At 40.3% G+C, this 15250-nt stretch overlaps 1 protein-coding gene across 5 annotated transcripts in view; it reads left to right on the plus strand.

Moving 5' to 3' along the window:
- Positions 1–15250, plus strand: part of SPTAN1 (spectrin alpha, non-erythrocytic 1) — a 51604-nt gene that overhangs the window by 9260 nt on the left and 27094 nt on the right. For all 5 annotated transcript variants that reach the window (XM_086475798.1, XM_086475799.1, XM_086475797.1 and 2 more), the window contains exons 3-22: positions 113–238; positions 2711–2851; positions 4004–4150; positions 4762–4895; positions 5636–5780; positions 5874–6028; positions 6735–6870; positions 7423–7524; positions 8292–8429; positions 8858–8968; positions 9409–9486; positions 9666–9821; positions 10170–10374; positions 10504–10685; positions 11481–11724; positions 12040–12162; positions 12948–13165; positions 13903–13995; positions 14366–14500; positions 15016–15164. In XM_086475798.1, coding sequence (XP_086331924.1) covers positions 113–238; positions 2711–2851; positions 4004–4150; positions 4762–4895; positions 5636–5780; positions 5874–6028; positions 6735–6870; positions 7423–7524; positions 8292–8429; positions 8858–8968; positions 9409–9486; positions 9666–9821; positions 10170–10374; positions 10504–10685; positions 11481–11724; positions 12040–12162; positions 12948–13165; positions 13903–13995; positions 14366–14500; positions 15016–15164 — 2918 coding nt within the window. The remainder of the gene's footprint in view (positions 1–112; positions 239–2710; positions 2852–4003; positions 4151–4761; positions 4896–5635; positions 5781–5873; positions 6029–6734; positions 6871–7422; positions 7525–8291; positions 8430–8857; positions 8969–9408; positions 9487–9665; positions 9822–10169; positions 10375–10503; positions 10686–11480; positions 11725–12039; positions 12163–12947; positions 13166–13902; positions 13996–14365; positions 14501–15015; positions 15165–15250) is intronic.

Below are 15250 nucleotides of genomic sequence, written 5' to 3' on the forward strand. Positions count from 1 at the left end.
TGTTTGTTGGTACTGAATGTGCATAAACTACACCAAAAATCTTGATGCTGGGAAATGTGGAGGAGGGCTGTGCACCAAATCTCAGTCGCGTTCTTTGATGTTTTACTTCTAGGGGAAGCTGCAGAAGCACCAAGCCTTTGAAGCTGAGGTGCAGGCCAATTCGGGGGCTATCATTAAACTGGATGAGACTGGAAATCAGATGATTAATGAAGGCCATTTTGCATCTGAAACGATAAGAGTGAGTTTTAAAACTTCTTTTTGCCTCTCACAGGCTTTTCTTTAAACACTTTGTGCAAATTGCGTGGATAACTCTATATATTCAAAACCACCTTTTAAAATTCTACAGGTATTTGGTTAGTGAAATCACAAGAGAATTTGTATTTGTCAAGCTTACGGACACTGTTCTCTTTCATGAGCACCCAGCTCATATCTTTTCTTGGATCCAGTTCTGAGGTGAACTGTCTGCCAGTGGAGCCCAGGAACTTGGACTGGAAAATCATCAGTAATTCAAAGATGTGTTGAAAGTCACAAGGCAGATGATTAATTGTATTTGTGGTTCTTCCCAAAATGGCACAGTATCAAGAAGCTGCAAATTCACAAGGCCTGGTGTCAGGGATGTTGACCACTCATTTTTTTGCTTATATATAGCATTTTAATTTTCTGCAATAATAAGTTACACAAGCAGCCGTACCAGTAAACTTCAGACATCTTAATTTCTGTGTGCTCTGGCTCAGATCAGGTTTCCAGTGATCTTTACTTTCTGGTTAAGTTGTACTGGCCATACCTTTGAATTTGTGTTCCAAATTGTACGGTGCTCTGTCTATCCAGCAGTGAGCATCTCTGAGGACAGCTGCTTCCTCAGTAACGAGCAGAAAGCTTTCTTCAGTTCCTTTGCTGAGGTTTACTGTTGATTTTTTTCTTTCTCTAAATCTCCCAACCTGTGTAATGCAGTGACAAATGTGTTTTTTAAATCTTTGCAGCTGCACTAGATAGGTGTACATTTGACAGTGTTTGAGTGATAATGAATGTTTTAAAAAATCTGAGCAAACTGTAAATTTTACATAATGACCTGATGGTTATCTTTTACTCCTCCTCCTATGTGTTCTCATTTCTCTGTGGCCACGTTAGCGTTTTCTCTTACTCCCACACACACGTGCCCACACATACATGTGCATATCCCGCCAGTAAACACTTATTTTTGTTCTGCACACTAGCGTCTTCTCTAGGACTCATTTTGTTCAGTTTGCTGTTTCTGGGCCTCAGTTGTTTCAGTGTCAGTTATGGCTGCGTTTTTCTTTAATACAAAGAAGATTTTTAAAACTTTTGCCTGTATAAGATTTGAATGTGAGCTGTTTGAGCTTTTTGAAAGAACACTTGTGATATTTTTGTAGTGATTATCCAGCTTAACTGATACATTCATCCTCCATTGTAACTAAGAAAAGATGGTGCCTAAGAAAAGCAGAATTTTTTTTATACATTATATAATAAAAAAATCCTAAGGTAATAATTATTTTAGAAATCTCATTATGATTGTATAATCTTTACCACAAATTGGGGGCGGGGGGTGTGTGTGTGAAGCTTTGCAGTTGAGTGATCTTAAATAATATTGTATCTTAGCTGCTCAGTGTAAGTTGTTATTTGTGTTCTGTTTGGAGTAGTAATTTGCCTTCTAATGGTTCAGTCTTTCACGCCGTACCGGACTGCACAGCGCCCAATAGTAACAGCTACCCAAGTTGGGTTCCACATACGAGTAGGTGAAACTTTTGGCTGTGCAGTGCAACTTCTTTTTGCAACGTCTTCTTCCTTGGTTGACAATTTGCACTATCCTTTTGGGCAGTGCTGGGAACTAGAGTAGTGCGAGTGCTTTCCTCCCTCGAAACCTCCCTGTCTGAACTTTCTAAACGGACTAAATGGGTGTCCGCCCATGCTACATGTTCAAAAGCTTCTCTGGCGTGACTTTCAGGTTTCAGATCTTGATGAGCAAAGCGTTATAGGTGGTGGGTGGAGCAAATACTTTCCTGTTTTGCAAGTTGTGTGCCTGTGTGGGAGTGTGGTTTTTCTTTTAATTGTCTATAAAATTCATGGTTGCTCCCAACAGTTTTGAAAGGCAGAGTGCAGCCAGAGAAAGACTCAATATTAAAACTGGTAATTGCTCCTGGTATTTCAGTATTATGTTACTTAACAAGGTTGGCTAAGCATATTAGCTGATTAATGCCAAGAGAGACGGCTAAAATACTGTAAAGTGTCACAAGTTTGACTGGAAACAAAATGTGTCACCTTAAATAAAAATAAATCCCAAAATGAAGACGAGATTCACTTATTGGGACTTATTGGACTTCCATGTAAAGAACTGAACATTTGAAGGGGACAGCAGGAAATTTTTGTTCTGACTTCACACTAGCATAGAATTTAAACCAAATTTTATCTCAAAATGTTTACCTCAGAGGTAGTAAACGTAACTGTTTGATAGCTTCACTAATTAATAACAAGTGTGTAAATTCAGTAATTTTTAATTTTGTATTGTTACTTCACTTTACATCATTTCAAAACTAATAACTGGAGATGAAATTTAGGATGTTTGTCCACCCTTTGTCTGAAGTAAGGTTTAGGATCTACAACTTTGGAAAAAAGTCTTCTGTTAAGGTCAGGAAGGGAATAAATCTAATCTTCTCTGATACAGGGTTTTAATAACAACATCCTGTTGTTCTAGACTCGGCTGCAGGAGCTGCACCGACTATGGGAGCTGCTGTTGGAAAAGATGAGAGAGAAGGGAGTCAAACTGTTGCAAGCACAGAAGCTGGTGCAATACTTACGGGAATGTGAAGATGTCTTGGACTGGATCAATGACAAGGTATATCGTTACCTACCAGCCTTTGCTGTGTTCTTGATGGGAAATTTGATGGGTGTGTGGAAATTTTCTATTAACATATCGTTGCTGGAGTTCAGGTAGTCACTGAGAGCTTTTAAAGGCACCTATATGTTTTATTTAGTTTATGCATATCGCATAAGCAGTAGGTATGCAAACTACTATTCCTCCTTCTGCAGCTGCACAAAAGAGGTACTAGGCTAAGAGGAAGCCTGCATGTTGGAGAGCGTAGCTAAACATGATAATTTCTTTCTTTGCTTTCAGGAGTCCTTCACGTTTCTCATAGTAATCAAATTCAAGTTTCCTGGAAGGGAAACCTACAACAAGTAAAAGCAAATGTTTTTTATAAATGTTCTGAATGATCTGTTGTAGAAAGTAGCCAGCCTAACCAGCAAGCAGTGTGTGCATAATTACTTAACGACTGGAATATCTTTAGATATACATTGAAAGGACATTAGCTGCAGGAGAACTGTTGGCTCTTGATTCTTTGAACTCTGAGGAGACAGACCACAAACCACACTATCAAGAAAAAAAGCCACAAAATGATCATATAGGTTTTTCTTAATGATGGTTTGCTGGTTTGTGTCGCTGTGGGTTCAAACTGTAAACCCTGCATAACTGTTATGGAACATGATGGTGCACTTTTTGTAAAGAAATTTTGCATCAGAAGCCTCCAGCAAATGGCCATAATCTAAAAATGTGAAAAAAATCTAGTGCCCGTGTGCATTCTGAAATGGCATGGCCAATTATTGTGTAGTTTTAAAAGTATGGGAGTTTTGTGCATATTTTCTTTCAGTAATTTAGGTTGTTGTAGTAATGATCATTGAACACAGAAAAGAGAACTTACGATAGAAGAATTAGTTATATTCAATAACTTGAAATGTGAATTAAGAGCAAGCAAGGTGAAAAAATACACCGTGATCTTACAGGTTTTCTGCAATAACAGAAGATATTGGGGAGGGAGTGGAGTTTAATGGAGGAAGCTTTGTAGTTTTAAATTTGACTTCAAACACAATGATGGTAACCGTCTTTGGCTTATTCAATATTAGGACAGTTTTCTTCCTGATTTTTAGTAGTGATTTCCCATAGGATGTACTGAAATTTACTTTTTTTTTTTTTTTTTCCTCGATGTGTTAGGAGGCAATAGTGACCTCGGAAGAACTTGGGCAGGACTTAGAGCATGTTGAGGTTTTGCAAAAGAAGTTTGAAGAGTTCCAGACAGACCTTGCAGCTCATGAAGAAAGAGTAAATGAAGTGAACCAGTTTGCTGGCAAACTTATCCAGGTAAACATTCATGTGTGTTGAAAATCTCTCTTGGCAAGCCTGGCGTAACACAGCAAGCTTTTGTCTGCAACTTCCTCTTTTTTTCCCCCCTGGTTTGGTAGCAGATCTCTAAGCTTTACTCTGCCTGTGCCTGGATACTTGGCTGTCTTGATCTTAAATGGTCATCATTTGATTCACTTGTTCTCCTACTGAATAGCTTGAGTAACTGCCCCAGCTGAGAACATTCCTGAAAATGTGGAGAGTAGTGATTAGTAAGAGAAACTGTTGTATTTGGGGTTAATGTATTTCTGTTGGACATGCAGGATTGATATATCTTCTCTTCTGGTATGTCATCTGGGGCTCGATCAAGGATGGAGACAGGGCAGGAAGTATTGCATACAGTTTACAGCCCTCTTCCCCTTGGCTAGTTAGTCCATTGGGAAACTTAAACTACTGCGAGAGTGTGGAGTGTTTACACAGCGAGATTTCAGGGATACTATTGAATCGAGTGATCATCTGGAAAGTTCAGTAGTTACAAATTGATCTCTTGAAAAACAGCGGTGTTTCAAGGTTTTGTCAAGGGATGTAAAAGCACAGAACATATGAAAATAAATTTTTCCTTTGCTCACTAGGAGCAACACCCTGAAGAGGAACTGATAAAGTCCAAACAGGATGAAGTAAATGCAAGCTGGCAGCGTCTTAAGGGGCTTGCCCTTCAGAGGCAAGGAAAACTCTTTGGGGCAGCTGAAGTTCAGCGCTTCAACAGGTATGATCTTGGCTGGCTCTGCTGAAGTGATGCAATATTTGTGTGGATGTTTAATGATGCGTTCAGCTGCGTACAGTAGTGTGAGAAGAGTTACTGTTTGTTATGTTCTTGCTTTACTTTTCCTCGTGACTTGTTGAATGAGGACCTTGTTGTTCTAGCATTACCTTGGAATAGTCATTCCAATTTAGCTTTTCAACACTTGGCAGTTTTGTTCGTTCCTGCTAATGGCGGCTTTGCTTCCCTTTCCTCTGAGGGCTTTTTCCCCCAGTTCTGTCCTAGATGAGCCTTAAAAAGGGTGGGTATTTTTGTTGTCAGGTGGGTGTCAGTCCAGCTGTTCTGGGGCTCTTTGAGCAATGTCTTTATCGTCATCTCCATCTACAGCATTTTGAGATTTGCTGTAATTTAGTTGGAGACGGGTCCAGAGTAGGAAATGGACCTACGGGGTAATGGTGCTCAGTGGTGCTATGATTCCTGGTTCACATCCAGTGACACCACCTGAAGAATGGCCTGCTGATATGCTTCAAGTTTTTTGAGATTTTAAAAAAAAAAAAAAGTCTGAATCTTTAGGTTTTGGGTTTGGTTTGGTTTGGGTTTTTTTTTCAAAAGGATGATTGTAGTTGGCTGCAGTGTTTGTATATATGGGTTTGTGTGCCAGCACGTCTGGCATGTGTACAGGAAAACATCCTTTTTCCTTTTTCCATACAAGATAGATTGCTTTCAATTTGTGCTTTGTTTTGAAGGGATGTGGATGAAACAATCAGCTGGATTAAGGAGAAAGGGCAGTTGATGGCCTCAGACGATTTTGGCAGAGACTTAGCCAGTGTGCAGGCTTTATTGCGTAAGCATGAAGGCCTGGAAAGGGATCTGGCGGCTCTGGAAGATAAGGTACCCCTACAAATGCATTTTACCTACAATTTAAACGAGGTAACCTGCTTGTAAAAGGCTAGAAGCTTACTCACTGTTTGTGGCTGCGTTTAGGTTAAGGCCCTTTGTGCAGAAGCGGACCGTTTGCAGCAGTCTCACCCAATAAATGCTTCTCAAATTCAAGTGAAACGGGAGGAGCTGATTGCCAACTGGGAACAGATCCGAACTCTGGCAGCAGAGAGGCATGCTCGCCTTAATGACTCCTACAGGTAAGAATACTATCATGCTGAAATGACCTTTCTCGGTTTGCTTTTCTGCTCTTTGTTCCCTCCCCCGTGATGCAAGATTTATGGTGGTGGAGACCCACGCAAGTAACCATTTTTCCTTTGCCTTCCCTGTCATAATCTCTTCAGATCAATTAACAGCAAATTTAAAAGGGAAACAGAAACTGATTGCTTTTGCTGATAAGTGTTAGGCACATGCCAAAGGCAGTAACTGCAAAGGCATGCTGAAAGGAACCTGAGAATTTGTTTGCTTGTTGTTTTAAGGCTGGGGCACGTGCAGCTAAACTTTCTGTCAGTCCACCCCCCACCCCCACACACTGTGTTATGGCTGTGAGAGAAGCAGTCCCGTGGGCTGTCTTGAAACATTCGGCTTGAGAACTCTCTTTTGATTTCTTCTGGTTTCCACATGCAGGCTTGTAGTTAGGAATATTCCTTTTACTTTCAATGTGAGTTATATGCAAAACACATCTTTGAGAAATTGATTTTGAACCAAGCATTTTCTGAACTTGAAAAGGCTTCTCTGTTTGATTGAGAGCATATTTAGTTGTCTGATATTCTGATTGCATTTTGGTATTGTCTTGTTTTGTTTCTGCCTGAGGAACAGCTTTTATGTTTGAACCCTTTGGGGTCAGGGTGGAGAAATTATGCAAACAAGTTATTCCCAACCATTTTTTCTTTTTGCTTTCCTAAGGCTGCAGCGCTTTCTTGCGGACTTCCGAGACCTCACCAGCTGGGTGACCGAGATGAAGGCTCTGATAAATGCCGATGAACTTGCCAATGATGTGGCTGGAGCAGAAGCCCTTCTAGATAGACATCAGGAACACAAGGTATGATGGTTATACAGCCAAATCCAGTCAGCTGCCCGCAACAACTGATTTCTGTGTCTTGACACAGCTGCAGATGTTTGTATCACTAGGATCCTTTGATCATGCAACTAACACAGTACTAGATTGTTGTCCTGATTTAATATTTTTACTTTGTTTCTTGATAGTAAATACACACTAATAAGTAAATTTTTAAGACTGCTTATGATAATGTTTTATAAAAAATAATTAGATCTGCCAGCAGTCAGTTGGGCTAATGACTGTTTTAGTTCTCCATCATGAGGAATGGCTGTAAGTAAGCAAAAAGACCTCAGCTTAAAACAAACCTTTAGTTTCATTTTAACACAATAATTTATACTTACCTTATCTGAATTGTAAGGTAAGACATTTCATTCTAGTTTTCATGTTAGGTGTAATGTATTTAAAGATAGTTGAATGTTTATTGTTCAGGTGTCCGGACTGCTGTCTCTGTTATTTTCAATAGCAGTTTTCATATTCTGATGCTCTGTTCTAAGATGAATTTTGGTAACAGCTTATTCATGTCCCCTTTCATAGGGAGAAATTGATGCCCATGAAGATAGCTTCAAATCTGCTGATGAGTCTGGCCAGGCTTTGCTTGCCGCTGGGCACTATGCTTCTGATGAAGTTAAAGAAAAGGTAAGTTGAGAGCAAGAGCTCCTAGAAGAATTTTGTCTCTTTCTTTCTTCTGTATCCCTTAATTTAAAAGTTCTTTTTGTGTTAAGGTTGTAAGTTACAGAGTGTCATCCCTCTAGGTTGCAGGGCTTTTTTCGTGGATTTAAGTAATGTGTGCTTTTCGTTCTGTGATTGACAGCTTCTCCCTATCTATTAGTAGGAACTGTTGGGACTATTAGTACTGTCTGTTAGGTACTATTAGTATATCTCTCATCCAAAAGAAGAACGGGTTCTCTGTTTATCTAAGTTTAGGTTTGCTACCAGAAGTGTCAGTTATTATTTAATATTTCTAAATTTTCAAACTAGTGAGGCCTCCCATGAAGTCTGCATGTTAAAACATTGGTCAATCAGACAGTTCACATGCTGTGAGAGTGGGCTGAAGGGATTCCAGAGGCTGAGAGAGCAGGATGGTTTGCTGAAGAGCTTCTCTTACGATCAGGTCTGCAGTGAGAAGAGCGGTTGTCCATTAAATATCTCTGTGTAGATTTAATTTGGAGAAGGAGAGGTTTCTGACTGAAGTCAAGGTTGTAGCCACTGCTCAAGCTTGGTAAGCTGAGAGAAGGCTTGCCCTGTGTGAGGAGGATATCAGTGACAGGAGGATGATTCTTGACACAGGAGATCATTTTTAGTCCAGCGTTAACCACTTTTTGAGTCACAACTTGTTTTTACATTGAGATGGAAAAGAACCAGACTGTTGAATAAAATTATATATCCTCTTCCCAATCCATTAGCTGACCATCCTCTCAGATGAAAGATCTGCCTTGCTAGAACTGTGGGAGCTTCGCAGGCAACAGTACGAACAGTGTATGGACCTGCAGCTTTTCTACAGAGATACTGAGCAAGTTGACAACTGGATGAGCAAACAAGAAGTGAGTGCATAGCTTTGAACTCCCCAGATGGGGCTGACTTTCATTTCTGACTAGTCTTCTGTAGACTTAAACAATCGGTATTTACTAAGGGCAGTGACTGCCACTGAACATGCACTAGCGAGCAGGGTGCTGCTTGGGGTTATTTATCTGACTGCCCGAGCTGCTGCAATGACTGTTTCCATCTAATGCTGAAACTATTGGCTGTGACAAGTTGGCTTGAGATTGCTTTTATGTGTGTTAACTCTTGGAAAATGCCATTTGAATAAGAAGCTGGAAAGGGTTAAAGGTGTACAGGGAACACCACGCCAGTGTATCATCCTTTGCTTTTCAGTAATATCCTGTGGTAGGAAACATCACTGGCCGTGCTTGAGTTGACTTAGAGCAGCTGAGCATGGAAACATAAAAATGTGTGTGTTTCCTTACTTTAGGCATTTCTACTGAATGAAGACCTCGGTGATTCTCTGGATAGTGTGGAGGCTCTTCTAAAGAAGCATGAAGACTTTGAGAAATCCCTAAGTGCTCAAGAGGAGAAAATCACAGTAAGACATTTACATTAGGTGATCACTAAATGGGCAAAAAATAAAACAAGTGGCACTGCTGGAGGATGACAGAGAAGGATGGGCTTTGCTCTGCAGAATGATCAGATGTTATGTGGGATGTATTGCCTCTAAATTATGTATATTGTCCCGAAATGGAAAATAGTGGGAAAGATAGGATAGGGCTCAATTGCCGTCTCAGAAAGCTGAGTAACCCAGTGCTTGCTTATCATGCCAGCACACGTGTGGATGAAGATTTATCAAAAATCTGCACTATTCCACATGTAAGATGATGGTACAGGTGAAAAAAGGTGTAACAATAGCTATCTTAATGGCTTTCTGTTAGTTTTACTGTGATAAACTCCTGAGAATGAATCTACTAAGTAAACTTGCACAAACAATTTCTGTTATACCAAGTAAATGGAAACCTGTTTTTTCTTTAGGCATTAGATGAGTTTGCAACTAAATTGATTCAGAATAACCATTATGCCATGGATGATGTTGCTACACGCCGAGATGCCGTAAGTATCTGAAGTGATTTGGACTGTAGACCTTAAATCATATTCTGCTTTATTATTTGAAATGGTTTGACTGCAATATAGGGTAAGTCAGCAGAGCTCTCCCAAAAGTACAGAGGCAGTGGTGGTTCTTACAAGCTTGAAGAATTTAAAAACATTTGCTTTTTTTTTTTTTTTTCCAGCTGCTGAGCCGCCGAAATGCCCTTCATGAGAGAGCTATGTACCGCCGTGCTCAACTGGCAGATTCCTTCCATCTGCAGCAGTTTTTCCGAGACTCTGATGAGCTCAAGAGTTGGGTTAATGAAAAAATGAAAACTGCAACAGATGAGGCATACAAGGTGAACACAGAGAGGAATGTTAGAGTAATTTTAAGGCAATGCCAGGCTTAATGTAATCAGCCTAATGATACAAAGCAGTGTCAGCCAAAATGTTGCTGATAGTAGGCAGTATTAAGGGCAGCAGGAGGAATTGTGATTTCTCCCTGACCCCAAGGGGGATTTTCCCATCGTGCTGTAATTGTGCTTATTCAGTAGCTTAAGTGTTCTGATTTAAGGCATATTTTTGGCACCAAATCCTCTAGTGACATCTCGGCATGTATATGAATGTAGTCTAATTTTAAAAGTTCTCCAGATACCTATAGATAGTAATTTTGGATTGAAAGGTTCTTTTTCTTTCTTCATCTATAGGATCCATCAAACTTGCAAGGCAAAGTTCAGAAGCATCAAGCTTTTGAAGCAGAGCTTTCTGCTAATCAGAGTCGTATTGATGCACTGGAGAAAGCTGGCCAGAAGTTGATTGATGTCAATCACTATGCGTCTGATGAAGTGGCAGCTCGCATGAATGAAGTTATCAGCTTGTGGAAGAAACTTCTGGAGGCCACTGAGCTCAAAGGTATGACTTGCTCAAAAGAATACGGGCAATTCTTTTTCTAGAGAGTTTAGCTGGGAGAAAATGGGAAGTGAATTAAATGGAGAGAAAAACTTCAGTCGTCGCTTCCTCTTGCTGCTCTGTCTTGGTCAGGTATAAAACTGCGTGAAGCCAATCAACAGCAGCAGTTTAATCGCAATGTGGAAGACATTGAGCTGTGGCTGTATGAAGTAGAGGGACACTTGGCTTCTGATGATTATGGAAAAGATCTTACTAATGTTCAGAATCTTCAGAAGAAACATGCCCTGCTAGAGGCAGATGTTGCTGCCCATCAGGTAAGGGAAATAATTTTTCTTCCTGCCCTTTTAGATCTGCTCACTGAGCAGTATTCACTCCAGACACCTTAGCAGGTCTGTATTTTCATAACTTTTGTAGCTTTGGGCTTTGCAGTTTATTTGTCAGAAGTAATTTAGAACCGAAACGTAAGTTGAATGTCTCTAAGAACAGCATCTTCATGACAGACAAAAGTAAGCTTTTTGAAAAAGTAAAATAATTCCGTACTGCAACCTGCTGACAGCACAGCATTTGGTTTTGTGCTGTGAATACGGACTTAAGCAGATGTGCTGTGCTTGGCGTAGGAAGTAGTCGTGCCTGAGACTCTCCATTTGCAAACAGCTTATTCTTCTGCAGTTTGCTTTCATATAGCGCTAAGAAACAGGAGGGGAGGGAGAACAGGTCAGGTTTTTAAATACAGAACTTTACAGCAAGTGGTTCCTTTGTTTGCAAATGATCTTTAGAGAAGTTAAATCCACAGCAAGAAAATCAACAATATCTGAGTTCCCACAGCTGGATTGAACAATTGAAAAATGTTTTGCCTAGAGTAACATGTCTGTAAAGTTACTGGAATTTCAAGAATCTTTTGTTTATTTTGTGAAATTGACAGATTCAAACCAATTACATTTACATAATGTGTTGAATATTATCCAGGATATAATTATTACCCAAATTATTGCACTGGCAGTGTGCAGCTGTCACAGTATAACTTACTAGCTAAGACTTGAAAATGTTTTCAGTCGCTGCTGCCATCTTACAGAAATTCTGACATAGTGCTATTGCTGAATTAATTTTAGGATCGTATAGATGGCATTACCATCCAGGCACGCCAGTTCCAAGAGGCTGGGCACTTTGATGCTGACAATATCAAGAAGAAACAAGAAGCTTTGGTAGCTCGTTATGAAGCTCTAAAGGATCCCATGGTAGCTCGCAAGCAGAAACTTGCAGATTCTCTTCGCCTGCAGCAGCTTTTCCGTGACATTGAGGATGAAGAGACTTGGATTAGGGAAAAAGAACCTATTGCAGCTTCAACAAACCGAGGTTGGTCCATCCCAATGTCTCCAGGGTTTAGATGTCAGTATTGCTCTGATATCACTTGTCTCTTTATGGAACATTCCCTGGAACTTTTTGAAATGTTTATTGTGGTTAACGTTGCCTGATGTGTGCCATCACCTGTGGTTCTTTAACTGTTGTGTTATTTCTCCAGTTCCAATGGGTAACTTAGTTTTCATCGTGCTTGGTCTTCATTGTGATAGTACTTATTCTGCAGGTTTGTCTAGCACTGATTGCAGCTTCCTTGGAATTTTTTGGTCTAATGACTCTGAATTAGCTGATTAACTATTTTATGTCTTTCAGGCAAGGACTTAATTGGGGTCCAGAATCTGCTAAAGAAGCACCAGGCTTTGCAGGCAGAAATTGCAGGCCATGAGCCCCGCATTAAAGCAGTCACTCAGAAAGGCAACGCTATGGTGGAAGAGGGTATGTCTCAATGTTTCTTAATTCTTTCTCTTTCAGAAAGCCAAAAGTCTTTGCGCTGGACTCTGTTCTCTGGCCCTGTGCAGTTAAGAATTGCTGCCTGTTTTTATCTGAGCAGTAGACAGGTACCCATTAGCAGGATGAACTTCTAGTCATTCTTTCACCTGAAAATAGAAGAAGATTCCTTGATGAGAACCTGTCACAGTTTTCAGATCTCCGTCTGCTCCTGACAAACACATAGGAGCCCCGTATTCAACAGCTTTGTGCCTGTGATATTTAGTCTACATTTTTAAGTCTGTTAAAGGCTTGTATCTGAGATACATAATCATGATGTGAGAGATGATCCTCCCCAAAGAATAGTAAGAGTCATTCCTACTTTTACATAAACATGTATCTTTATTTCTGACAGGGTGTTCTTAACACCAGAATACTAAAAAAAAATTTCCCTGATTCCAGGATGAATTTTTGAAATAATATTTGTCTGTTGTCAAAACTTGGCCACTGGAATGAGGTGACGTTTCCTGTTGCATTGAGAAGAAACGTTACGATGTGGCTTCTTTTGTTCTTGATGATTCAAATAGTCCTAGTACAGTTTGATTGACAGGTACAATGTTTTCCAGTCTGAGGCAAAAGGAAAAGGCTGACTTGTGCTTTCATTATTCTAGCCAGAAAGGGCTACGTAGGTTTATGTGGGTCTAAATTCTGTGACTTTCAAGAAGTGCAAGTAATCTTTTAGTGTGTGTTATTTATGTCTCTAAGTTCTTCAGTTCCCTCCCTTTGTTACCTAGGACATTTTGCAGCTGAGGATGTGAAAATCAAATTGAATGAGCTAAACCAAAAATGGGACTCTCTGAAAGCTAAAGCATCTCAACGTCGGCAAGACCTAGAGGATTCCCTGCAAGCTCAGCAGTACTTTGCTGATGCTAATGAGGCAGAATCCTGGATGAGGGAAAAGGAGCCCATTGTAGGCAGCACAGACTATGGAAAAGATGAAGACTCTGCTGAGGTATTGGAGATTGTTGTTTGAACCAGTTTGCTGAACATAGCAAGGGTTTGTCCAGTAGTAACGACATAAGGAACTCTGCTAATTTCAGGATTCTTGAGAAAAAAGACAGAAGATTCTTGCATCAAGCTGAATTTTGGCTCAGGTTCAAAAGATGACGGGTTTTCCTGTGTCTTAGTTATTGCATATGAAATTTTGCTCTTCAGTATATCAAACCAGTTGTGAGGAAACTTTGCATTTGTATTCACTTTTTTTATAGGGTTTTTGTAAAGTATAATGTGTCTAATATCAGCAAATTCCTCATTTGACGCTGCATTTCAGTGTGAGTCTGACTCTCAGCAGTTCGTTCGTCTGGAAGTAATTTTTTGTCTGGAGTTACTTTACTAGTATCGTTCAGTGGCCTAACACCACGTCCCAGACACTGCTGACTGACCTTTTATCAAAATCAAGTGCAGTTTAAAGGCATACTTTCAAACTTAACGCTGTTTCCAGAGCAGTATGTGGTATTCCTGGTCACAACAAAAGAATTTTTCTGAGATAAAGGCAGAGGAAAAGCACCAGAAGCATTTGGACTACTGTCTAGCCTGTGAATGAATAGAATTGGGTATTCTCATCAGTCACAAGACTGGTAGCTCTGAAAAACCCACATTTGCTGTGTGTGGAGCCAAATGTGTATTTTAAGCAGAGTGGTATTTGTGAAATGGCTAGGTGTGCATGTCGGTTTTATCTTTCGCTTTCAGGCTCTTCTGAAGAAACATGAAGCTTTGATGTCTGATCTGTCCGCTTACGGCAGTAGCATACAGGCGTTAAGGGAACAGGCCCAGTCATGCAGGGTAAGGAGAGATGCTAATCGTGTCGCTAAAATCCTTGAGTCAGCAGAAGGTCAAGACAAAGCTTAATAACAGTTGGTTTTGAGAATTTATTGCAGACTAATTGATTTTCACAAAAAAATCAGTGGTTTGTTTTTATAATCGTAAGAGGCAGCTATGTTGCATAGGAAGAAAACAGTATAGTGTGGTGGCTTTCAAGCTTTGAGCCCAGACAGCACCTGAAATAAGTCAATCTGCACTAAATTTATTTCAACAAGAATCACTTTAAGGCACTACAGTAGCTTTAACCAACGCTGAGGTATTTTTTAGGACAACTACATTGATTGTAATAAACACAGAACAACTCATTTTTCTTATGCTCCTTCTTTGTTAGCAACAAGTTGCTCCCACAGATGATGAAACTGGAAAAGAGCTTGTTCTGGCGCTTTATGATTACCAAGAGAAGAGTCCCCGAGAGGTGACTATGAAAAAGGGAGATGTCCTCACCTTACTTAACAGCACCAACAAGGTATGCTCTTGCCTTCTGGTTTGCTGAGCTGCTTGGCTCGCTTGGGTTTTGTGTGTTCTGCAGAGCTTTTTTGTTGGTTGGTGGTTTGGTTGGGTTTTTTCTATGTAAGAGCATTCAAAGCAGCAAAAGAATTTGCACGTTTAGTCCATGTTCCCATTTGGCACTTTAGCATACCTCTTCAGCTCCTTCTCATGACTCTCTTCTGTAGCTGCCAACTTTTCTAGGTCACATCAACCACATATGCTATAGGGCATGTGGCTGTGAGAACTTATTTCCCTACTGTTGAGGAATTATTGACCAAACAGAAGGGGAGACAGGGAAGTGAATGTAGAGGTCTTCAAGAGACAGCTGGTTTGAACTGATCTCCATAAAGAGAGCGAACTGTTGTGAGCATCACTTGTTCTCTTTAGTCAATAGGAGCCTCTAATTTTGGGCTTTCAGTTGCTCGGCATACTTTGGTGCTTGCCTCATGGTGGTTGCTCTTTTTTTTTTTTTTTTTTTTTTCCTTCTTCCAGGACTGGTGGAAGGTTGAAGTCAATGACCGTCAGGGCTTTGTACCGGCTGCCTATGTGAAAAAACTAGATCCTGCCCAGTCTGCATCCCGAGAGAACCTCCTGGAAGAGCAAGGCAGCATAGCATTGCGACAGGAGCAAATTGACAACCAGTAAGATCTAACTGATGAGATACAACACCCACCCAGCATGTGGTGGCTTGGCCTTTGCCTTGCATATGCCAGAAGTTTAACTTGAT

The sequence above is a fragment of the Leptosomus discolor genome, chromosome 19, assembly GCF_034619465.1.
Source record: "Leptosomus discolor isolate bLepDis1 chromosome 19, bLepDis1.hap2, whole genome shotgun sequence".
Classification (NCBI taxonomy): domain Eukaryota; kingdom Metazoa; phylum Chordata; class Aves; order Leptosomiformes; family Leptosomidae; genus Leptosomus; species Leptosomus discolor.